At 50.9% G+C, this 25,230-nt stretch overlaps 6 protein-coding genes across 6 annotated transcripts; 5 read left to right on the top strand and 1 right to left on the bottom strand.

Annotated features, from left to right (window-relative positions):
* Positions 1–282: 282 nt before the first annotated feature.
* On the top strand, positions 283–776 carry CGGC5_v015029 (uncharacterized protein; the record flags this gene model as incomplete). Its single annotated transcript, XM_066153191.1, has 2 exons — positions 283–630; positions 684–776. The coding sequence occupies 2 exons, from the start codon at positions 283–285 to the stop codon at positions 774–776; spliced, it is 441 nt and encodes a 146-aa protein (XP_066007493.1).
* Positions 777–1,210: 434 nt separating this feature from the next.
* Positions 1,211–1,533, top strand: CGGC5_v015028 (uncharacterized protein; the record flags this gene model as incomplete). The annotated part of the gene is made up of 2 exons (XM_032026934.2): positions 1,211–1,420; positions 1,486–1,533. The coding sequence occupies 2 exons, from the start codon at positions 1,211–1,213 to the stop codon at positions 1,531–1,533; spliced, it is 258 nt and encodes an 85-aa protein (XP_031876639.2).
* Positions 1,534–8,233: 6,700 nt separating this feature from the next.
* CGGC5_v015027 (uncharacterized protein) lies at positions 8,234–8,700 on the bottom strand (the record flags this gene model as incomplete). Its single annotated transcript, XM_032026935.1, has 2 exons — positions 8,234–8,391; positions 8,469–8,700. The coding sequence occupies 2 exons, from the start codon at positions 8,698–8,700 to the stop codon at positions 8,234–8,236; spliced, it is 390 nt and encodes a 129-aa protein (XP_031876650.1).
* Positions 8,701–12,287: 3,587 nt separating this feature from the next.
* CGGC5_v015026 (uncharacterized protein) lies at positions 12,288–12,735 on the top strand (the record flags this gene model as incomplete). The annotated part of the gene is made up of 2 exons (XM_032026938.1): positions 12,288–12,470; positions 12,583–12,735. 2 exons carry the CDS (start codon positions 12,288–12,290, stop codon positions 12,733–12,735), a joined length of 336 nt encoding a protein of 111 aa, XP_031876643.1.
* Positions 12,736–19,481: 6,746 nt separating this feature from the next.
* Positions 19,482–21,839, top strand: CGGC5_v015025 (Retrotransposon-derived protein PEG10; the record flags this gene model as incomplete). Its single annotated transcript, XM_066153190.1, has 1 exon — positions 19,482–21,839. One exon carries the CDS (start codon positions 19,482–19,484, stop codon positions 21,837–21,839), a length of 2,358 nt encoding a protein of 785 aa, XP_066007494.1.
* Positions 21,840–21,895: 56 nt separating this feature from the next.
* On the top strand, positions 21,896–25,229 carry CGGC5_v015024 (Transposon Tf2-9 polyprotein; the record flags this gene model as incomplete). Its single annotated transcript, XM_066153189.1, has 2 exons — positions 21,896–24,736; positions 25,059–25,229. The coding sequence occupies 2 exons, from the start codon at positions 21,896–21,898 to the stop codon at positions 25,227–25,229; spliced, it is 3,012 nt and encodes a 1,003-aa protein (XP_066007495.1).
* Position 25,230: the final 1 nt, after the last annotated feature.

The following is a 25,230-nucleotide window of genomic DNA, read 5'->3' as shown; positions in this document are numbered from 1 at the left end:
TCGAGATGTATATGGAATTTTCAAATCCAGAAAGAATACCCCGGGACCTTCAAGTTCCTTCCGTTCTTGTTCTACTTTCTCACCTCAGGTGAGCTTGTAGCCTCAGGTGAGATCCTGGTGAGATACGTACCCCTCTCATCAGTCTATTTAATGAGGGCCTCTCATCCTCAACCCTCCTCTCTTTTCTTCTTCTCCAGACAACAACAACTTCTCAGTCTGTGAAAGGTATCTTACCTCACTACAACCTTCAGTACAACCTCCACAAAGGAAGACCAAAGGAAGATGGCTCAACAGACTAAGAAACACATTCAAGACGCGCTCCTGCGCATCCATGCGGAGCATCCAGAAGATTGGAACGCGTTTGAGCAGACCAGTCGTCAAGTCCTCGCTGAGATGGGCACTCAACGCGCCCACGAAGAGAACCAGGCTGTCCTCAACACTACTCAAGGAGAGGCAGACACTCACTCCTTGGAGACCAACTCCGCTCAGAACAGCCCTCGCGCGGCCATGGCTACTGCCTCAAGCAGGGCCTCAGCTCACACAAATGTGAGTGAGACTCACATCAGGCCTTACCGCTGCACTGTCCCTGGCTGCGGCAAGCGCTATCAGCACGTTCGGTCTCGATACCGTGTAAGTGAAAGGACCCCCAAGACCACAAAGTCAAGCCGCTAACACTCATCCAGCACTACCAGGAGGACCATAATGGTGTGGCTATCCCTCCCAGCATTGAGGGTGTTGTTTTGAACACACCCAAGGATGGAGATCAGACTGCCTGAAGGAAAGGAGGGACAATGAACGGGGATGAAAGGCAGAGAGATTGATTGGGAGGAAGGATGCACTTCATTCGCGCAGGTTCTTCATAAGGAAATCCAATCACATGATTTTCAGTCTCTCGATTCCCTCAATCACCATAGTGCCTTTGTCCAGCGTGAGACAACGGCGCACACTGACAACCTCAATCTCACCAGCAGGTTCCGCCTGTTTCTTCGAAACTCTTCCTTCCCGGAACTCTCCAAAATAAATTCAAACCATTTTCCTGTTTCCGCAAATACCAAACCAAACCTTTTCTCACCCACAGTCAACCCTTCGCAAAACAACACATCCACCACCAAACAGACACCACCAACAACCGAAACATCCATCTCACTCAAGTATATTCAAATCTTTGATACATTTTGCCGAAACCAACTACTGACTTCTCTTCAACAGGATGCCTACCAAGCTCGAGACCGCCGTCGCCAACGCCCTCACCCAGGCTCAGTCCGAGAGCATCAAGTCCAAGAACGACGTCATGAAGATGGCCCACTCCTTCGCCGGCAAATACCTCAAGAAGAACGGCATCTCCGCCACCGACGCCCTTCACCGCCGCGAGTTCGACGGCTGCGAGCGCGCGTACGAGAACCGCAGCTCCCTCAACCGCGTCAGTTCCTCCGTGCCCCAGCCAACTCTTCACCTCCCTTGTTCATGTTCTGACTTTTGTTGCAGCACTACAAGAAGGACCACGACGGCAAGAACCCCGAGGACGAGGAGTAGATGCGCTGCGGCATGACGAGCCTCCGGATGGAGTTCTGGTACGTTGGCAAATTGGACTGGCCTGTCCCGCAACTGCCTTCTGCGAGCTGTTGCCTTGGACGAACTAGACAGGCGCTGGGCTACATGGTGGACTGTGCTCTCAGGTACTGCCAAGGCTTTGCACTTTCTACTTTAGGTATGAGTTTCCTGTCGCTCTCATCGTTTCTGCTGGACCCATGGCTGACAAGTCCTACCTACAGTTGCAACCCTCTTGCCGGCCTGGCTGGTATCTTGCCCCATTACCCTTCGCCTTTCAGGTAGCTCCTTAATAGAGAAGTCTTCTTCAGTCCCTTGCCGTGTCAAGCTCCAGCCCTTGACTACTTGCCCATCTATAGAAATGTTTAATTGCCGGAGAGATACCATGCGTGGCTAGCGAAAGCCTTTCTTCGACACTCTTTTGAAATTGATGGTCCTATCATCCTCATCAACGGAGCCAGCCCAGCCTTCCTCTACTTCACGATCCTTTTCCACTCCATTTCATTAAGTTTCAGTATACTTTCACATCACGTTGTTTTAACTTTGTTTCCCAGCATGTTACCTGACAACATCTATCGTTCAACGGACCTGTCCGTCTGCCTCTACCACGCCTAATTCGTCGAAGGCATATGATCCAAGCGTCGATGAGGATTGTTGTACTCTCCTAATACACCCTTCGTTGCATCCTGATGAGGCTTACAGACAGGTTTATTTTTCATTGAAATCTCTACCAAGAGCGACGACGTATGCCTTGGTGCAATGTTGTCCAGGAAAACGTCTCTGAACCCGAGCCCAGATGAGGCCGCAAGCCATGACATGCCTCTGAACGCTTGACTGTCCACAGATGACACAGTCATGGCAGATAACAACCGCGAGGCTTACCTCCGCCAGCACGCCTGGGACCAGCAAAATCAGCTACAGCTGACTTTTGTCCTTTGGAACACTCAACACAAGCTGCGCTTTGTCTGGTCCACGAAGTAGCCTCGTTTCTGACCGCGGGACTCAGTCGATTCTCGGTTGCTAGGTGGAAGAGCTAGATGTAAAAATCACCTATCTATGGCATCTGGTCATGGAATTTTGCCGCCGCAGCAGGCGGCTTTGACCAAAGAATTCGGTCGTGGCCCAGACCAACAGCTGCCCAGGTCGTCCCGTCCGCTGAACTCGCAATCGCGTCAGAGAGGCTTCCTCTACTCTCTAGCAGCGTGCGATCGGTATCGGATATGGACAAATCATGTATGAGACCAAGCCTCCATCCAAAGCTTTCAATGATGAAAGCTGGGAAACAGAAGCCATGGACGCTATTTTGATCTTAGACGGGGATATGTACCTCGCGTATAAGCCTGCTTGGGAGGGTGAGATGATTGATACCCAGAGATCTAGCACTTCGCCAGTCTTCAGTATTCTAAGCCTTTGCCACAATAGCCAGTCTCGTGGAAGATGCTCACTGCTTTCATATTCAAGACTTTCCATTTCCGGGCCCTAAGGAGACGCTTGCCTATATGTTAGGTAGAGACCTTCTGAGGATAATGCTTTTCGCAGGCTTTTCCTGTACACCCTGTTACATGGGTCTCCTATGGCGCAATATCCTATGAGGTTTTAGGATTCTTGCGACTTCCTTTTTGGAGTAGGAAAGGTTATTATAAGGGGATTTCAAGGGGATTTCAAGGGGCGGTCAAGTTTCTGTCCCATCATTTTACTGAGCCTCAATGGCGTTGGCAGTGCCAGAGGTTCACCTGCATTGTGGTTCTCCAGTACTTGTAACCTCGAGCTAACCGCACAGTTCTCCGGTATGAGGATGGCGAGGAAGCACGATCTCGGTATTGGCTATACCTTGGCAGCAAGAATCCTGCCACCGAGAGTCATCCTCCCGGCATTCGCCGACCAGGGCACGCATATGTGTAGAACTTGGATGGGGCGATTGCGGTATGGTACTGGCTGTGCCTCGGATAGATGCCCAGCGCCCCGGGCCCCGCTCGCCAGCGGCCCGACCTCAGGCTCGCCTCAAGCTTAGTTGGGAGGCCGCAAGTTACCATCGGGCGAGGTACTATGGCTCTCACCAAGTCGAGAGTGGATGGCATCGCCGCAGAGGCCATCGTTCAGATGCGACATGGTATGGCATCCGAGGTCACTTCGTTGACCTCGTCATCCTAGGTCCTGGAAAGTCGACCATGAGATTCTGTTCGTCCAGTCGGCCCTACTACACACCGACGCCATATGCTAGAAGTATGGGCAGGGAAGCGAGCACACCGTCCGGCGGATAGCCGGCAGTTTAGAGCAGGCTAAGGAGCTGCTCGCATCCACTATCCATGAGAAAGACGGGCAAAGCGCTCCCATCGCGAAGGCTACGGCCGCAGGCCTCGACAGATGTTCGTGGTTCGCTCGGAGCAAGCTTGAATTATAAACATAGGCAGCTTCTGGGATTGTTTGACGTAGAAAGCTGAAGGCAATCTCGAAGCAACTGTCAGTACGAGGGCAAGATCTCGACTGAAGGCCATGGCACCTGGAGAGTACGAGAAGATGAAACGGAAGAGAAAGGACCAGGACCAGAACTTTTTGCGATTTATAGCCTTGGACTCCCTTGAGTAGGGCTTCTCAGAGGAATAGGCATTTGGAGGTGACAGCGATAGTGGTGCGAAGGCAGCCTTAGTCTCTGACGATGCTTCTTCGAGCAAAGGAGACGTTGTACGGCCACCTATGTAATCCCACTTGAAGGCAGCTATTTGAGAGCCTATCATCACGGAAACTCATCCGATCAATGTTTTCGTGGCTCGGTTCGCTAAAAGGGTCTTATTAACGAACTTTCGCTGGCGCCAGCAATTGCTCAAAAGATCCATCGTCAGTTTATATCGACATGATTGGGCTGCGTCTCGGTCTTGCCTGGAGACTTTGCACTAGCGCGGAAACATTCTTGATACCGACTTTGTCTCTAAGCTGAACCTCATGAGAGGATGGAGCTGACTCGTGATAAGTCTGGAGTATCTAGTAGCTTCGATCAGGGGACTGAATCCGCTCCAGCACTAATAGCCGGGCCAAGATCCAAGAGTCATAACTTTCAAAGGATAGGAGACCACATGGTCGTGGTGTGCAAGGTGCGAGAGATGGAGAGAGAAGCCGAGAACATGACGCAAAGCCGTCTCAAAATGCGCGTTCACTGGCTTCCAAAGACCAATCTCAGGGGTCTGTGGGACAAAGTGTAATGCTTCTACATTGAGTCAAGCATCAGCGAGCAGGCATGTCTCCTGATGGTCAGGTCCAGAATAGCACACTGGTCACTCGAATGAGATCTTGGATACAACCTTGTGTTTTCTTGGAATATTCAGAGGGAATATCGCCCTGGGAAATAGCTGCCTCTGATCCTGCTCCTGGTAATCCTGACGCCCGAGCAGATAGAGCAATTCGAGTGCAACAGCTGGAGCAGTCCTTTTAGAACATTGCCTTTGTGATGGGATAAGACCCCTCGCTCTGATTTAGTGCGGATTGAAATCTTTTGGTTATGAGATATCCTCGGGCTTGGGGCGATACCAAATCAACAAAACTCGGAATTCTGGACCCCTTCATGGCATTCTCTTCGGCGGACTCTTCTAGCAAGGCCATAACCTCAGAACGGCGTGCTACTAAATCCTAGCCTTGGTCCTCTGCATTTGGAGGAAGAGAGAATTCTTAACGGCAGAATTAAGTCGGAACATCGTTTGTACGTCGAAGACCAACGAGCTGAGATGAGTTCCCCTTGTCGCAACCCCCCTCTAGCTACCCGCTGTTGTCTTTCTGGAGTGCACCGAATGCTGAGCTATCCCGGGCCCTCCTGTTCCAGTTCCTCAGTTCAGGACAAAAATATGTTGCTTGACTGGCTCTGAACTCGGACGTGTATGTGGTATATTCACCGCTGGCGTTGAAAAATGCAGTACTCATAGGGGACCATCCAATTCGTCGCATCATAAGGGAATCTCCTGAGTTCTCAAGCCTGTTTAGGGGGAAATCAAGGTTGAGGGTGCCGGCAATCTGCGGTCTCAGTCTTGTTTCTGCTGTTGTAGACGTGGGCTACTACATCGGACGCGGCGCAGTTGCGACTTCACATATTCGGCTTTGTTGCCGCAGGATATTGGATGATATTCTGCTTCGTCGTCTAACCCACGTACAAAGATCCGCGACGAAGCCTTCGGTGAAACCCGTCCGTACAACTTGACGGAGAATACTATTTATTTGAATGCGGTCTGATAAGCGCGTATCACAATTCTTCGCGACTCCTTGATTCGGAATAACAACAAATCGATCGAACAGGTTATTGGCTAGCCATGCGGAAGTTTTTTACGAAGCCAGAAAGCCGTTGAACCCCAAGATCCATTGGGGACCTAGACGTCCTCTACTTTGGGTGCCGCAGCGATCTTGAAGAGATCGACAGAAATCACTCCATCCTCATAGTCTTGCTGCCATAAGTTTGATTCCAAAGAGCATAGTGCCGAGTCAGACGTGGACATGGACTACGACGATACTAATACCAAAGCCGATAGCAGCTCTTGCGGCGATTATAGCGATGATGGATTGCATTCTTCTGTCAAGGGCAGACGTGGAACTCTAGACCGCGTCCCGCTGTCTAAAGAATCTAATTACCTTACCTAGCTGCAATGTTCTTAGTAGCGACTTCGGCCTCGCGATGTACAACAAGCATCCATGGACAGTATCAATCACCGCCTGGAGTATCCCAAACCTAATAACAGGCGATCCTCAATGCGACAGAGCCAAAATGGCTTCCTCGGGCTTGCAGCCCGGGAGACCTCGCGTCATGTCTCCAAAAGGTTTTACTCTTCTTAGTCCCCGTGCTAATGAGAAAGACTGGCGCTTCATCCGCCTCGGCATTCGAAAAATTTGCCGAAATGAAGTATCGGCTTCCATGGAGCTGAAGGATAGGGCCAGGCTGCTTCTCTACTTAAGTCCTGCTGCCTCTCATTATTTCAAATTAGCCGGCATTCGGAATCGGATGAAGACCCCTATTTCAACGTCTAAGATACTATGATGTGATCCGGGCCCTCATGAAGTTACACAGGCTGTGTCCAGGAGGAGTTCAACGATCAAGCCCGTTGCCTCTGCTCGGATGACGAACGCAGATGGTACACGGCTCGACGATCTTTGGGTTCATCCCTTGTCCGAAATATCTGCTTGGCTTGCGGAATCAGTGAGGTCATGTGGTTTAGACGCAGGAGGACTTGATTCCCTTCAAAGTCAATGATCTTCCCGGTCAACCTCTCTTCGATTATGAGTCATTCAATACCTCAGTCGGTATACCGAAGGAGCCTGGCAAAGGCATAGCTGATACTAATCACCATGTCCCGACAAATTAACGTAGCTTCGAGTCTTGATTGACAAGACAATCTTCATGTCCTCATCGCAACTGCTTTTACGCTGACGGCGGCACCCAGGCCCGATGACAGACCTGTGGAGGCATACGTACAGCGCGAGCATGGCCTTGTCCTTTACAAGCTGAGATCTTAAAGCCGGGCTATCGGTCAATCTTCGCCATGTTGTTCTGATTGGCTTGCTTCCCGGAGGCTCGAACGACATCAACGTCCGAGGCGTGTAACGATTGAGCACCTCTGTGCTGACCAGCGTCGAAGCAATGTTTCGGAGCTGTTGAATGAGCCAAATGGTTATGCAAGTACCACTGATCTCCTCGAGCATCATTTTACCTGCAGCAAGGCGGTGCTCAACCGGTCACCGAATACAAGATTGGCTGGTCCGTTTACTATCACCGATTGAAACAACACGCTTGCGAAGGACGTCTAGAGTTTCATCTTCTCTGACCCGCAGTTAGCCTACTGGCGAATCTCAAGAGCAGCCTATTAACCTACCACTAAGTCCGTTGTGAAAGCGTTGCAAGTTTGTTCAGTTATGTCAAACACTTCACACGCAAAGTGAGATGAATGCACACATCCCCGTTGCCGCGAGCGCAGCGACTCAATTGAGGTGCTCAATACCCAATTCATCCACAACGCCGACGACGGCGAGGATCGGAGCGATTTCATTTAAAGTCGCGGGTGAAATTAGTATTGGGTACACATCATCGCCAGCTCGATCGAGTTGCGATCACCACTCCACGGTGATGAGTTCTATCCCACCCCGCCGCTTCTGCTTCTCGTTCCCTTGAGGAGAACTACTTTGGTTCGGCCCCCCCGGGCCCTTTCGCTGGTCTCACTCTCTGTAAGGGCAATGACCGCATTCACAAAGCTGGCGTTCAGTCCTCCCAGGTGCCGCCATGTTCGAACCGGAAGTTTGCATTGCATTTCGTCCTCTCTTGGGACAGATCCAGGAAACATTTAGTTCTGCTGGCCCTCTTTTGGATACGAGATCACTAGCGAGGAGCCATGAGCGCCAATCTATTCCGCGCACTCAGAACTTCCGACGCGACGATTCGCCTACGCGATTATCTCGCGAATGGACCAGGACTTTGGGTTGCTGGAGTCCGCCGATGGTACCATGTGTTGGACGCCCTCGCTTTCTCAAAGCTTACTCCGGATTTCACACAAAAGGAATTCTTCAAAACCGCATCGATGCGCCATTTCACTCAAAACCTTCAAGCAAGTCAACTGAAGTAACTACGGAGTTCCAATTACTATATATCAATCCTCGCCAAGACACAATATCTCAACGAAAGACTACCCCCCTAAGCCCCCACTCAAGTATTCCCTTCTCTTTAGTTGACCTTGGCCTGGCTCAGGCTGGTAATCTGGTTGACACCATCCTGAAGCTTGCCATTAGGCAGCTTGAAACGGCAAAGAACACCAGAGCGCTCCTTGACGCTGTTGTCGCAGGCCAAGCTCGTGGTAGCAACGCAGTTAAGCGCTCCGCCGCCTGTCACATCCCCAAAGGTCAGTCCTAAATCTCACCGTGATACTGGACGATCGGAGTAATTGAAAGTCATAACTCACAAGCAGTAGGTCCTCCAGGCACACACTTGCCCGCCGCGCCCGCCGCATCAGTGCAAGCATCCTGCTTCAGCGACGTGTTGGGAATGCAGCAGGCACCCGTGGCCTTCTTGGCCTGACGGGCGTCGAGAACGATGGAGTTGCGCTCGACGTTGCGCACGCCCTCGACGTCGGCGATGGCGGCGGAGGAGACGGCGGCGAGCCCGAGGATGATGGCGGTGACGGAGAAATGCATTTTGACTGGGGTGAAAGAGTTGTGGGTTGGGAACGAATAAGTTGTTTGTGAGGTAAATAGTGAATGTTTAAGCCGCACAGCGGAAAGAATGAAAGTTGAGTTGCACAAGGATTGATCGAAGAAAACTGGGAAGACTGGCTTGACGAGGGGAAAAGGGTACCACTAGATCAACCCGCGCCGAGAGCGCGAGTCTTTATACCGCCGACTGTTTTGACTCTGCGAAAGACTCGATCCTCCAAACCCAGTCCCAAACAACGTTGTGGTTAATTGCGGCTCGCTGACAGGGATCGCTGGATCCCACCCCCTGGCTCTCCAGATTGAAGCTGCACTCGGCCTCCGAACGGACTCATCCGGACCCCAACCCTTCCTGACAGCGACGAGCCTTTTACTCTAACCGGACGATGCTTAAACCACAAGGCGGATCATGAGACGGTTTCTGGACGAAGAGGGAGGCTGGATTGGGACGCTGGAGGAAGGGAACATTGGAAAATGCAACTTCAGGTTCGTCTCGAGTTTCTGAAACGGGTTACAGAGCAGTGTCCCCGGTACCAGATCTGGCGGTTCAATGGCTCCTCGAATACGAATGGCTCGTACGCCCCACGATTGCTTCGGATCGCTCCGGGCGGAGCCTCTGGGGCCATGCGAATTCTCCGTGACAGGCAGCGTGTCGTCGAGGTGCAATGGGGCACAATAGTGAATTTCTTCGCCATTTCCCTCATGCATGCAGCGTCTTCAACATGAAAACAGTGATTTACGAAGCATCATGACATAGTATCATGACTAAATCATTCAATTCGTCATCTCATTCATCTGAAGTAGCAAGATTCATCAGACTGCGCCAAGACATCGTCGCAACTCTGGCATCCCGGGGGATGCCAGCCACATTAAGTCAGTCGACTGCATGGCCGGAAATCCCGGCAATTCCTGCCGGCCAAGACGTATCGGATCCACCAGCCCCCCTGGCAGCGTCGCCCATGCCCTCCCGGCGGGATGCAATGCCCTCGGCAAAACTCGCTCGTTTCATCAGGAGCTTCCCGTCCATGAGTTTGCTGCCGGGGTGGAGCATTGGTTTGGGACGACTTCTCATTCTATTGACCCGTGTCATCCGCATGCTCACCGTGTATGTGCTTTGTCTGCGCCAGGATTCGACAGACTCGCGGCAACAAAGTCAGAGGAACCAACGGGTCACTCGTCAAATCAATTAACGAACTCAGAAGATGCCGTTGTATTCATCCCTGGTCCCTCCAAGCCCGTCAATTCAGCCATCATCGCCGCTGAATCCGTGGTGGCATGTAGACCATCAAAGTGTATTCCGGTGAGTCTTGCTAGCCGGGCAATGTGCCCTACAACTTTAGCCAGCGTGCCCAATAACAAGCCAATAACAAGGACGACAGTAGTGAAGAAAGCGATAGGGGTTGCAATAAGGGTTAGACGATTGACTGTGACGATGGACGACGACGATGGACGACGATAGGGGCGACAAGAACGATATGGACGACATCGAGAATGAGAAAGAGGATAACAATTCTGTTCTATTATACTATCTCTTCATTCAGTTCTACCTGAATCGACCTATTGAAAGGAACAGGGAGACGGAAAGGGGCTTTGATTTGCTGCAGCCGTGGTAGCCAAACTTGCGAGACCGCAAATAGCCTACTCAATACAGTGCTGATGGCCCGTTCGCCTGTTTTGTCCTTCGAGCCTGGGATATCCAGGTGTGTGATGAAAGGTGATAGATGGTCTAGAAGCTCGCCTCTGAAGCACCACATCCCGATACGTAGCTTCTTTAAGAATAGGAACTTTGCGAGTGTCGATGCGAGATACACTAACGGACAAGCAACACCCTCGGTGCCTTCGATGACCAAGGTAAGTGACTGCAACCTGAGAGACAACGGCTGCAGACATTCGATCACCTGGCTCGGCAGCGGTTCAAGCAACTTGGTGTTTCTTCCGGGCTCAAACAGATCGTGATTGAGCTCTAGGCTGAAGTGGACAACGTTTGGCAAGTGGTTGATGAGACGAGCCAGGTTGTCATGGAAGATGATGACATCGCGAAGACTGAGACTGGTAATGCAATTGCCATCAAGCAGAACTCCTTGTGGAACCTGAAAGATCCGGCACACTTCAGGATAAGTGGTTCCGTTGATGTCGACTGCCGAGATCCTAGCCCAAGTGACGAAGTTCACTATGCCATCCAAATCGAGCTTCTAGCGCCATGGGCGCAGGAGGCTAGACCTCCAAGCGAACAGCTTTATGTTTGGGAAAGGTTTGTTGTCTTCGTATTGCTGAGAAAGAGGATTGATGGTCGCGTCGCCCATGCAATCCCGAACGATGTCAAGGACGTCTGCCTCAATGTAGAGCGAGATGTATTCCACCGCGTGCCGTGTGAATTGGAACACCATAGCGACTAGAGCAGCGCAGGCCAGATTTGCCATCCGTATTTGTTCACGTGTGTGCGGGCATCGGGGGGCATCGGGGGGTGGCGTTGACCCGGTGAGAAACTCCTTGAGTGCTAGTCTCAGCTCTTGAGACATTGAGAAACCTAACCTCGAGGCAAATTGCAGGAGTGTTGTTGCCTCTTCCGACGACCATCCCAAAGTGTCCTTGTCAATCGGTCTGATTGCCAAGTACAACTCCTTCATGGTAACAAAATCACGGAAGTTCGGGTCAACTGCTCCCATGACGTAAAGAAAATGAGCTAGATCCGAAGGTGCAGAGAAGTGGAGGATCTCAAATTAGTCGCAATTCAAGGGCCAGTGCTTGTGCTCTGACTTGAATCGCCGCCGCCGGCTCCTGTGTAATGACGGCTCGTATTGAGAACTATCGAAGCCATAGCTTCTTTCGTTGTTCTTGGGATCTGGTACGCCGAATCCGTACCCGCGGACTCGTTGCATGGGTGCAAAATCGTCGGAAGTTGTCTCCACGTCGAGAAGTTCCAGGGGCAGAGTGATGAGCCGAGCCATGTGTACGTTGTAGAGACAATAGCGTTGTAGTTTGATGTTGAAGTGACTCTAGTGTTTGCGGTCTATTGATTGAAAATGAAAAGTGCTATGCTGTTGGGATGTTGTCGTGGTTGTGGGATGTTTGTGTGACGTTGGGTTTTCGTACGGATGGGTGCGAAAAGCACAAGATGTGCGGACCGAAAACGGCGGGGCATCGAGCTTGCCACAGCCCGGACAAGTGCCTAGGCTACTGGTATGGTCGGTCGAGTTGGCAAACACATGGCAACAGCAATCGAGCATCGCGAAAGCACAAACGTCCCGGGAAAGCGCAATGTGGAGGAGGGAAGCCACGAGCAGCCGATGCAAACCTAGCCAGAACCAGCTTGCAGGTAACACGAGAAGGAAGCTGCGTCTAAGCAAACGGCAAAAAGAGTGTCTTCCAAGTTTGGGTAGAAACTGGAAGTCTGCATGGGCAGAAGTGTGGAAGGAGGTGACGTATGGCCAAAATACCCAGTGATGGAGCGCATAAAAAGAATCGGAACTTCCTCCCCCTTCCCAGATTCTTGGACACCATCATCGCGCACCTTGCGTTCCTCCCAGGGAAGCAAGGGCACCCTGCCCAGCTTCACCTTCCACAGCTTCATCATGCAGCTGTGTCTAGAGAGCTCTATTATCATAGTTCTTGCCGTCAACATCTCCATCGTCCTGCTTCGTCCCCCATCGCCGTGGCTGTCAGCTTCATCTTCCCTAACCGTCGCCTTCGGTATCGCCATTGCCGTCTTCGGTATCGCCATTGCCGTCTTCGGTATCGTCCTTGTCGTCTTTAGTGTCACTCTTGGTTATCCTTGTCTTTCTCATCTACCTGGACATCAAGACCTATCCTATCGCCAGGGACCTTCCACAAATTGGGTCTTCCACACATTGGAACTCGCCCAACCAGGCTCAAATGGTCCTCGGCTCGATTCGCGCGCAGGCTCCCTCCGCCAGACCGCTTACCCTGCCAACCATGACCCGCAACCGGCTCACTGGCCATGCCTTCCACAACTTCGACCTCGCCGTTTGTGCCGCCTTCAGTGCCACAGGCGCGTTCTAGGAACCCGATCTCTCTACACTAGCCCGGACGGCGATGCCGACTCTGGATGCGACAAGCACATCAAGCTGGCCAGCAACAGCGACCCTACGTTGCGATCTTCTCAACCTGCCAGACCCTTCCCTTCCCGAGCTGGCGCACCTACCACAAATATTACGTGTTGCGGAAGTAACAACTCTCGTGGCCCTGATGTGTTGCCTTGCCACTTCGGCCGTTGCGCTGAACGTACTGGAGCATCTGCGCAAATGGAGAGGGTCAGTGTCGAATCTTATTCCGTTGTCGTGACGCAGACGCTGACTTCTTGTAGAGAGCATAAGCAAGGACCGCGACAATAACAGAACTTTTCATGCGAAACCTGCCACAGATGGCGGCTTTCCTGAGGGAATTCCGGGGATATCACAACCAACGATGCTAGCAAAAAAGGCGAGGCTGCTGCCATGTTCTGTATTCATGCCACCTCGAATCTCTCGTGCTCATCCTCGTTGCGTCTCTTTCGACTTCACTTGGCTTTGCTCTTGGTTGGCAGCATTCTCTCCGTGCCGAGCTGTTGGCTGACCCCATCTTTCAGCCACCATATGCCGCCAGACTCCAAGGAGCTACGTAACGCCGTTCCCTTCGACTCTAGAACTTAGTTTCTCGGCCCTTCCGTTTTGGATCGTCGCGGGACGGCTCATGAGAACCCTTGAAGGCCATGCCTAAACCTCGCAGTACACGACGTTACAATGCATAATTCTGGCACAAGAGCACGGGTCTATTATCCCAAATTTCATCTATCGATTAATCTCTTACATGATCCCGACTGTAACCCTATGAAACACCCGAAAAAATGTAGTAGGGTTTAGCTCATCCTGTCTTGTATAGACACATTCACATTGCTGTTGTATTTCTTTGTCTTCTTGATCCCTCTGTGTCAACAACACAACACATTGACGACGAACACTACACCGTGATTGACCTTGTTCGCACTCTGAGAAGATCTGAAGCCCCGGGCCCATGCAGTCTTATTCGGTGGTACTCAATGGTCATCTCATCTTCGATTAGTCCCCTTAGCTTGTGGATTCGGAACAACAGAGGCTGGGCTTACTTCTTTGCAAGTAGGCTATTATATGAACGATCTGATTGCGTGGGTGGGGGCCCTTCTTCTCAGCCAAGAATAACTTGAAGGGCGTCCGCTACGATTCTCCATTCACTGGGCCCGATTATGGCCAGATGGTGCAGCTTCTTCGGATCTCTGAGGACTAGGCGGTGCAATGGGTACATCTTCAAGGCATCTGTGACAGTACGCCCGGCCGCAAGTCTTTCTTATCATCACCCAATCCACGAACGAGACGCCGAGATCATTTCAGCTGTGGACGCACCAAAGACCCCTCAAATGCAAGTCTTCGGTGGTGTGACATTCAGAAGTCCGTTTCCATGGCAGATTAGAAGTACCGCGAGATTTCTGGGCTCAATCATCAAGGCCTTGCAGAGACCAAGTATTACGGAGTGTTCGGTACTGTCGCCTCTCTCGACCTCTCGTACCTCTAGTCACTGGATTGAGAATCTTGGCTCCTTTGATCAGGATAGCCACACCTCCGGTCCAACCGGATCTAGTATCAAGGTCGACTCCCCTCGCAGCAGGTCTCCTAGAGCCTTTTATTTCAACTTTCAACCTCGCCACAAAATCGGCGGTAGCAATGCTCAACACCATGAGGCTTTTGAAATGTCAATAATGACAACAACTAACCCCGGGTCCGCAAATTGTACGAGACTTCACTCATGCTTGTCTGGTTTTGCGGACAAGTACAGTGCCCATCTTCATTCCGAAGGCTCCAGCCGCCTCTTGGTTTGTTGCAGACAACAAATCGCGTGTGGCCTGGGAGAGTTCAGTTGATTCCGTGGTCTTTGCCTAAACCCTATCAGTCGCTCCCCTACAGCGACATCCAGCTTAACCCACAATACTGGGGAGAGAGTACTTCGACCAGCCAGACATTCTGGCTGTCGGTATATTGGAGCAGACTGTCTCCATCGTCAAGCCCTAGTGGAGGATCAATCCATGTCTTTGGCATCTAAGTATAGGGGATGTTAAAACCCTCCTAGGTGCAGGATGAAAGGAATCATTTTCTGCTGACGAAGGAGGTCCTTGAGATTATATCTATCGACGACGCAGGGAAGAGGACCCTTCTACCAACTAGGTCACATGACAGGCGCGTCTCTTCCGCGCTATGGTCGACAAGCAGCAGGAGGCCACGAAGGCGTTGGCCACTGGCAGCCTTGCACTCTTCAACCAGAATGATAGCTTCGCTGACGCCTTTAAGATGGCTCGGCGTCTGGGCCCCAAGGTACGTCGATCTGGGGCCCAGGGCAGGGTAAAGACGTGTATTTACTGTTACTTTGGCTGCACTGATAATCAAAGTGCCGTCGCCATCTCAAGAAGCAGTACGACGCCGTCATGTGGCCGACGCCTGGCTGCTGAGCCTGGTCGGGATTATTTCGGCAAGTTTAGACCTCACTTGATAGCCATGTTCAGGCTCGAAGCTCAGAGCGTTTTGAGTCTGCTTCATTAAATCAAATGGCTTTGGTAGATGGGACACGATTTATGAAATCTTCCATGGCATTTCTTCAACCGGGGCCCTCTAATAGTGACCCATACGGGCTGGAGAAATAGTCGTTCGCAAGGGATCTGACCTTGTATTTGTGCGGGCACTGGCGAACACTCACAAGTCAAAGCGTCCTGCGAATACGGAATAACAAGATGTGAAGCGCTGTCTTCTGTCAAACCGGACGAGTTGATCGAACGTGCTCATATACCTTCATCATGGATCTCTATCTCCCAGAGAGCCATAATTGTATTACCCTCCATCCGAACTTACCTTTCATCGAGGAGTTCGGCAAGGCCATCGATTGACGACACTATAACCCGGGCCCCAATTGCCACGAAAACTGACCAGGACCCAAAATGGCGTGTCTCCTTTTGCAAGGCGGTCCGAGATAACGTGCCGAGCCACGGCATTTAGGACTTTTGAAAGACTCCCGGCCAAAAGGATCCAAGGCTCTGCGGGTTCACAAGTCAACAAACCGATTTACAATCGAAATCCGAACGCCAAGCGTACACCCGAGTGACGCTGGAGACCTATGCCGAGGTTAGAGGCTACGTTCGTTACCTATCCGAACAGGGTGTTCTTGTCTCGTATGGCAACAGAGCTCGAGGCAGTGTTGTTTTCGAGTTCGACTCACTTATCAAGATTAGAGACACGCACACATCATCGTCAAGACCTTGTAAGCTGCAGTGGTCCGGTGTGCGTGTGAGGTGCCACAAAACGTGAACACATTGGTTTTGGGAAACTACAAACTTGTCATATACAGAGATGCCTGTTCCGAATCTCAAGGTGGGAAAGACGCCGCCATGGTTGAACCCCAGGCCTCAAACATCATGACATCGATGAGATCTATAAATCTGCAGATGATTCGTGTGTCACCTCGGCCGTACAGGACCACTTCGTACTACCAAGCATGAGTTCATCGATATTATCAATCGCGGTTCTGCAACGCGATAACCAACGTCACCGCACTGTCTGGCGGATGAGAAAGCTCGCCAAACACATAATGTTAGCACCAGGCATCGATAGAAGTGACGCCGACAACATGCGCAGAGGTTATCAGCGGTCTCCATCCGGTGATGAGGCGTTAAACATCTGGCAGCGATGTAGTTCGACACAGTGTTGTTTTCGTCGCGAGCTCCATCACTTACAACCCGGGGCCCTATACAGCGACTGATGTTGATGATCCTTGATTAGGCTGGTGCTATTTGCACTGCCCCGTTCACATCTCACGAAGAGACACATGCAATGTACAGGGATGCTCGACCCGGGTCTCGAGGCATTGTGGGGAGTAGGTGCCCGGTACCACGAAGGTGAAGCGAAAGTGCTGTCTGCTTCGTCCTACCAGCTCAGTTACCACAGGTAATGCCACCTAACAGTATATCCGGGTCCTCTACGGGCAGAACAGACGAAAGAGTTCAACATACGCTGGCTATGCTACAGTGCCTTTGGCGGGGAGGACCGGACATAACCGTTATCGTCATGGCCGTCTACGCTCATCATAGTTCTTCTGCGCCGTGGAACAGCTTTCGGGGCTTGCTGCATTGTTCTCAAACCGGACTCCTTGGGCTACCTGAGACACTGGCCAGAAAACTCGCACGTCAGCCATTGGTGTTGGCCTATGAGAATTGACATCGACTCCTGTTGCCTGGGCCAGGCCGCTTCAAGGCGGGAGCTGCGTAGTTCCGAGCACTAAAGCTTCTTCTGGATCTTCCCGGCCAGCGTTCTCAGGCTACAGAACCGGCATCATTGCCTTTCTCAAAGCCCAGCCATATACATGAGGCTGGCGGTGGAGAACGGAGTCATCGATATGCCTGGAGGACTTAAGCCAAACTCAGACCACGGCCACAGCCAATGGATCCGACAAAATTCTCTATGGTCCACTTCAACTTTGATACGGAAAAGCGGCTTAGCAACGCAACCAGTTGCGCCGAGGTACCGATGTCCAAATCTGCGGACTGCCAATGAGGGACGACCCCTAAGGCGATCAAGCCGCCGGAGAAGACATGACGATGATAATGTCAGTATGACGATGATAATGTCAGTATGTCACTTTTGGCTGCCTGGACAGTGCATACGCAAGACAGTGGTGAGAACGACGAACGAGGGCAGCCGATGAAGCACATCAACAAGAACAACATCGAGGTCCTGTATGGCCTCTTACCAGCCTGTTTGTCTCCTTATGGCTTTTCAGTCCCCGGGCCCTATGCCAAAGCCTTCATACCCACTTCACGAACCCTAACGGTTCGCGACCTGCTTTGGCAAAAGAATGGTGATGAGAACACAGGGCCAACCGGCAGTCTGCTGGTTAAATTTCACAGCGATATGCGATGGTTGCTATTGCCCTCTTCATGCTCTTCACAGGCAAGAGTTCTTCGGTTCGCTGAGGATTGCGCAGGTTTCATGCCGTTCTCTGCGGTTACAACAAACCACGCACGTCCTCATTCGAGCTGATGGCATTCTGCAGCAATATGGGACAGCCTCGAGCGAAGACGGGACGCGTTTCTCGTCGTGATGATTTACCAACGCAAGAACAACCAAGGGCAAATAAACAAACGTTTCATTCTAAACCGAAAGGGGCTGTAGGATGTCGAGAGAGACGTCCCACCTCTATTACGGTCCGTGCGGCAATTCGACACCTCGAGATGCAATGGGATGAAGCATTGCTCTGCCTTATCCCTACACACATATGAAACTTACACCATAATACATTCCCGGGCCCTTGGAGGGCTGTAAGTTTCAGCCTCATCATTGAGATTAAATTTCATTTGGTTGAATGCGATCCCGGTGCAGAACACAATGGCCAGGAAAATGGGCATGGATCCCAACCTGCTCGAAGGGTCAGGACAACTAGATGTCAGCATTCCAATTGGTGCTCATGACAGGCTTTCTTCCGCTCTGAGCATATTGCTAGAGCCGGTCTTTTCGATTTCCGGCTGAACTCCGGGACCTGAATCAGATGAATTGCAATGTTGTCAGTGAAGATCACATTTCAGATCTACATAATTGCCTATCTAGACTGAAACTCGAGGTAGATGGAGGACGCATTGGGGCTGGATCCCACGGATTTCAAGCCACGGACACGTCCACCTGGGCAGTTGGCTCTTGTTCATAAGTATTTGATGAACAATGTGTCATCATGGCCAAGATCGATAGCCCCCCAGACTTTAATGTTTGGCACGCGCTTAGCTTGACGCCACCAGCTGCCACATCAAAGGACATCGCATTCACCTCTGATCAAAATCGCAAAGCCTGGCGTGCAGGTAGTGCTTTAGAGGAGATCGGCCAGGAGGAGTTTACTCCTTCGTTCAAGTCCCACTCGCACAAGTTTACCAAGGACATAGACGGAGAAATAACATCAGCTCTCCGGTAGTACGTCCCCCGAATGGTTGTGGCACACGTGGACGACCGCCCAGAGAGCAGCAGCGTCTCCGCAAGTGCAATCAGATTAGCAAACTATTCAAGTCAACTAGTTAAAGTGAGGCTATCGCTATCCCTTAAGTAGTTAAATTAACCCCCTCTAATTAACTTAACTAACTTAATATCTTATAATCTAGCTAATAAGAGGCCTTAGATCAGTGTTACGACCCGATATGCAGGAATAACAGATAACCAACCCACTTAGGCAGCGGGCGGCTAGGACAGGACATTTGTACTGCAGGATCACGGGAACAACAGGGACTCACTCGGTAAACGGAAGAACTATGGTCCAAGTCACGTGACGATAAGATAACGATCATATTGGATCAATATGATCCAACACGACTTGGGGGCCGAACGATCATTCTGGATCAGAATGATCCAGATCGACCCAAGGTACAAAGGAACATGTTCGGAATTAGACTTGTATATAGTATGACCCTGAGCCTGGCTCATGGTCAGACTTCCATAGCTCTTCAGCAATCAACTTAGTATTCATCCTCACGGATACTCTCAGCTTACCTTCACTGCGACTTACTTGTTGAGCCTAAGACTGATCACCTTAGCCTCTGAAGACCGATCTACTACAGCCTACCACCTGCGACCCAGACCACGACCAAGTGTACTGTTATTACGTCTCAATCCCCAGCTTCTGTTAGCAGACCCTACTGTCGGATAGCTGACCGTAACACTTTGATTGCTCCTGTTCAGTAAGTTGACCATTGAAACCTACTAACAGTACAGACAAGAATGTCTTCACGCGCCTCCGCCAAGTCACCCACTCCGGGAAGCTCTTCTTCCTCCAAACAGCCTGTCAAGAGCCTGGCTGAGGAACTCGAGGGAGCTCCGATGGCAGTGGACTCGGACGACGAAGTCACCCTCAAAAAGGAAACCTACGACAAGCTTCGAGCCCGAGTCAAGAAAGGAGACGACGACATTGCTAAGGTCCAGGCCATGTACAACGAAACCGCCAACGAACTCCAGGGCCTCAAACAGATGATCCAGGAGCTCGGCAACGGACCCCAGAGACTTACGGACCTCGAAAACGGAATCGCTCGCCTAGGAGGACAAGGCAGCAACCCTCTCATACAGGAACTACAGAACGAAGTCAACACCCTTCGGGCCGCTGCCAACATCGTCACTACCCCCACTGGAGGACGACAGAAACTCAAGCTCAGCGCCCCGATCACCTATGACGGCACCCCTGGACAACTCAAGTCATTCCTGATCCAAGTCAAGAACTACCAAAACTTCCACCATGGAGACTTCACCAGTCAAACCGAGAAAGTCGTCCATGCCGCCACTTACCTACGAGGACGAGCCCTCAAATGGTTTGAACCCATCCAGGAAGAATTCCTCAAGTACGAAACCCTGGACGAGTGCTCCACTGAGACCCGAGACATCTACAGCAGTTTTCAGGGATTCGAAGATGCCCTACGATCTCTCTTCCAGGACCCCGATGAAAAGCGACAAGCTGAAAGAGATCTCGCACAACTGCGACAGACTAAGTCAACCAAGGAGTACGCCGCCATGTTCAGACAGCTCAGCATTCAGCTCGACCTCACCGAGGAAACCAAGATCTTCATGTTCTATCAGGGACTTAAAGACGAAGTCAAGGACGAAATCGTCAAGATCGATCGCCCCGAAGACTTCCTTCAGTATGCCGACCTCGCAATCAAGATCGACAACAGGCTATTCGAACGACGCAAAGAAAAGGGCGAAAAACGACAAGGACCCAACACGGGACGCAAGTACCAGTGGCAACCCCAGCACAAGTTCAACAACCAGCGGAACGACAACAGACCCCGCAGCAACTGGAACAACAATCGACAAAGCACCGCTTACGGACAACACAGCGGACCCATGGATCTCAGCATGATGACTAAACCCAACGACAGGAAGCCTTGGAACCCCAAGTGCTACAACTGCAACAAGCAAGGCCACATCGCCAAAGACTGCAGACAACCCAAGAAACTTCCCTGGAAACCAGTAGCCGAACGACCTCGACAAGTCAACACGATTGCAAAAGCCTCACATGCATCCCAATCTTGGACCGGATGCTACGACGATGACTGCCGAATCCACCTCGAAGACAAAGAAATGTCAGGACACTACCCAAGGGACAGCAACCCTGGACGATCCGGATACGACATGAGTGCCCCGGATACTCGCCCCAGAACCCTGGCAATGATGCATTCCAGCAACAGCAGAGTCGCCAGAAAGCCAGTTGAACAACTCAACGAGATGCTACGAATCCAGCGACTAGAACCAATCACCTCACATGAAGATACCCGACAAACGCGTCTACGCCAACAAGAATCAGAGGAAGAACCAGAACATCAGCATGATCCTCTGACAGAACAACAACTTCTCAGTATGACCAGCAACTGGACTTTTGGAGAAGGCGAAAGTTCACCCTATGACTCGGACGAACCTCGCGATGTTGCCCAACAACGTACTCAGACAGAGATCACCTATGGGTTCACCCCCAGTGTGGACGACTCTAGCTCTGAAGAGGAACCTGACGACCAGGAAAACAGAATCAAGCAACTCCTGAAGCACCAGGAAATCGACATGCTTCAAGACAAGCAACAACGCCACTTTTACGGCACCTCGGCAAATCAGCGAGATCGGGACTACACCCCTCAGCTACACACGGAAGACCACCCCGCGCTGAGAAGCAACCACCGACTTCACCAAACCCTCTTCTGGCCCCAGTGTTTCCACGACAGATGCAAAGAACACATGGGAGAAAAGCACGACTACCAATTCTACCCCAGAAGACACAACGACGAGCCCATCCGCGAGATTTACTCGACATCCGCCATGATCGGATGGACCATGGTACTGTTTGAAGATAACCTCGCAGTCTTCAGACCCAGCCCTCAGTTTCCTATGAGACGTCAACATGACAACGACATGAAGTGGGACGAACGCCAACAAGACGAGTGCCAAGTACACTACCAAGAAAAAGCACGCGCATGGAGAGTCATGAAGAACGGACCAAGACCCCCGCAGATCAAGATCCGCGAGAACAGCCTCACGAAGGCACGACGAGAAGGAAAGCAAATTACCTACCCAGGACACTCAGGGCAGTCAAAAAACTAGACTCGCCTACCGACGAAGAACCACGACAGGCAACAAGGAAAAGGTTCATCCACCAAATGTCACAAGGACACAAGAACAACATAGAACTCGAAGTCACCATCAACGAACAAACAACACTCGCGCTGATTGACAGCGGAGCTGAAGCTAATTACATCGCCCCTCGAGCCATCAATAGGCTAGAAGTACAATGGGGAGGAAAAGAGCGACCCTATCAGTTACACACGGCAGAAGGAGAAGAATTCAAGTACGAAGGAGGTACCATCTACAATGAGACTGCGCCCCTCGAGATGAGCTACCTGAATCGAAAAGAAAGAATCCAATTCGACATTGCCGATCTAGGAACATACGACATAGTGCTAGGATTACCCTGGCTACGAACAAGTAACCCACGGATAGATTGGAGCAAAGGCCAACTCCATTGGGACCACGACGACTCAGTCCCTGAGCAGCCCTGTCAAAACCAGGCCTCAAACGAGCCGATACAGCAGGAAACAGCAAAACGATACATCTGCTACCTCAAGGCAAAAGAAGCCACGTCACAACCATTGACAACAACGGATCTTGAACAAGAGAATGATCCACTTCTGTCTATCCCAGAAGAATACAGAGTTTACGAGAAACTCTTTGCAGCCGAATTAGAAACCGGACTGCCCGAACACACCAGCTTCGACCACGAAATACCCCTCCAGAAAGGAAAGGAACCACGCTTCAACAAAATCTACGGACTCAACCAGACAGAGATGGAAGCCCTAGACAAATACCTCGAAGAAAACCTCAAGAAGGGATACATCAGACCCTCAACGTCACCAGCAGGAAGCCCAATCCTGTTCGTACCCAAAAAGAACGGAAAATTACGATTATGCGTCGATTATCGCATGCTCAACGAGATGACGATCAAAAACCGATACCCGTTACCCCTCATCGACGAAATGAGACGACTCCTCCACGGAGCCAACTGGTTTACAGCTCTCGACCTCAAAGGAGCCTACAACCTGATCAGAATGAAGCAAGGCGAAGAATGGAAGACCGCCTTCAGGACACGAAAAGGACATTTCGAGTACCTCGTCATGCCCTTCGGTCTTACCAACGCCCCTGCGACTTTTCAGAACATGATCAACCAAGTCCTACGCAAGTACGTCGATATTTGTGTAGTAGTCTATCTCGACGACATTCTCATCTTCTCACCAACACTTGAAAAACACAAAGAAGACGTGCACCATGTCTTACAAGCTCTCCAAAAAGCCAAGCTGTTGGTCGAACCTGAGAAAAGCGAATTTCACGCACAAAAAGTGGAATACCTCGGATTTACCATCACCCCTGGCAAAGTCTGCATGTCAGAAAACAAAGTCAGAGCCATCAAGGAATGGCCGGTACCCAACAACCTCAAGGAAGTCCAAGGATTCCTAGGTTTCGTCAACTTCTACCGCAAATTCATCAAAGACTATGGCAAGATCAACGCGGCTCTCACAAACCTCAGCCGCAAAGACACGCCCTTTACATGGGAAGAACCACAACGAACAGCATTCCAGAAGATCAAAGACCTCATCGCCAGCGAACCCGTCTTAGTCATCCCAGATCCGACAAAACAGTTCGAAGTAGAACCCGACGCATCCGACTATGCGATCGGAGCGCAACTATCTCAACGGGACTCAGAAGGACGACTACATCCGTGCGCCTTCTTCTCTCGCAAGCTCCACGGACCCGAACTCAACTATCAGATCCACGATAAGGAACTCATGGCAATCATTGAAGCCTTTAAGGAATGGAGACCCGAGCTCTCGGGAACCACCCACGAAGTACTTGTGTATTCAGATCACAAGAACCTTTCACACTTCACGACTTCGAAAGTGTTGAATAAAAGACAGATTAGATGGTCGGAATTCTTATCAGAATTCAACTTCCGAATCATCCACCGCAAAGGATCAGACAATGGCAAAGCCGACGCTCTTAGCCGAAGGCCGGACTACAACGTCCCGGTACCTGAAGAAACCCAGGTGATTCTCAAAGGAAACAACGACGGAGACCTCGTGCCAGCAACCAAACTCTTGATGATGGCTGGGCGATCTAGTACTAGCCTGACTAGCGAGCTAGACGACGAAGCTATCATGGAATTTCATGCTCGCCCCGCACACGGTCACCAAGGAATCACCAAAACCTGGAAACGACTACGACAACAATATGGAGAAAAGGTCACTAGAGAACGTGTGGCAAAAGCAATTAAGGATTGTGAGGTCTGCCTCAAAAGCAAACCCGCTAGACATCAACCTTATGGTATGCTACAACCTTTGCCTGTGCCGCAAACCGCCTGGCAATCCATATCCCTCGACTTTATCGTCAAGCTACCGAAGTCTCGAGAACCCCTTACGGGAACACACTTTGACAGCGTTCTTGTCATTGTGGACCGACTCACGAAGTACGCCTACTTCATCCCGTACAAAGAAGCAAGCAACGCCGAAGAATGTGCCTACACATTTCTTAAGTACATCATCGCCAACCATGGAACACCCAAGGAAATTGTGTCAGACAGAGACAAGATCTTCACCTCCAACTTTTGGAAGTCAATCATGTCACACCTTGGCATCAAACAATCAATGTCCACTGCATTCCACCCGCAGACCGACGGACAAACAGAACGAATCAACCAGATCCTCGAAACCTACCTCCGCGCCTATGTCAACTACAACCAAGACAATTGGGTTGTACTGCTACCAATAGCCCAGTTCGCCTACAACAGCGCAGTAGGAGAAAGTACCAAGGAATCCCCCTTCTACCTCAACTATGGATTTGAACCTACCGCCTATGGAGAACCCCGAGCAGGGCCAACTGCAATCAAGGCTGTCGCCTCAGTACGGCAAATCAAGGATATCCAGGAAAACACACGCAAAGAACTTGAATTTGTACGACAAAGAATGACAAAATTCAGCAACAAACGAAGGATTGAGGGACCAACCTTGAAAGAGGGAGATAGCGCCTATCTCGTACGGCGAAACATCAAAACAAAACGACCAAACGACAAACTCGACTACAAAAAACTCGGACCTTTCAAAATCTCACGAGTAATCTCACCAGTCAATTATGAACTCGAACTCCCGGAAACCATGAAGTGTCACCCAGTATTCCATGTCTCATTACTCGAACCAGCTCCACAAGGATCACGGACGAACGACCTCATCATCGTGGAAGACAATGAACCAGAATACGAAGTAGAACGAATCATAGACCACCTCAAAGAGCCAGAAGGGTATCGATACCTCGTCAAATGGAAAGGATACGGACACGAAGACAACACATGGGAACCAGCCAAAAACATCACCAACGCAGCAGAAGAACTCACGATCTACTGGCAACAACACCAAGAACGAGAAGTCACACCAGCACCTGTCATACTAGT

This window comes from Colletotrichum fructicola (assembly GCF_000319635.2).
Source record: "Colletotrichum fructicola Nara gc5 chromosome Unknown KSG_Nara_v1_contig09, whole genome shotgun sequence".
Taxonomy (NCBI): Eukaryota; Fungi; Ascomycota; class Sordariomycetes; order Glomerellales; family Glomerellaceae; genus Colletotrichum; species Colletotrichum fructicola.
The sequence above is the reverse complement of the archived record's forward strand: the minus strand, read 5'-3'. Positions and strand labels throughout refer to the sequence as shown.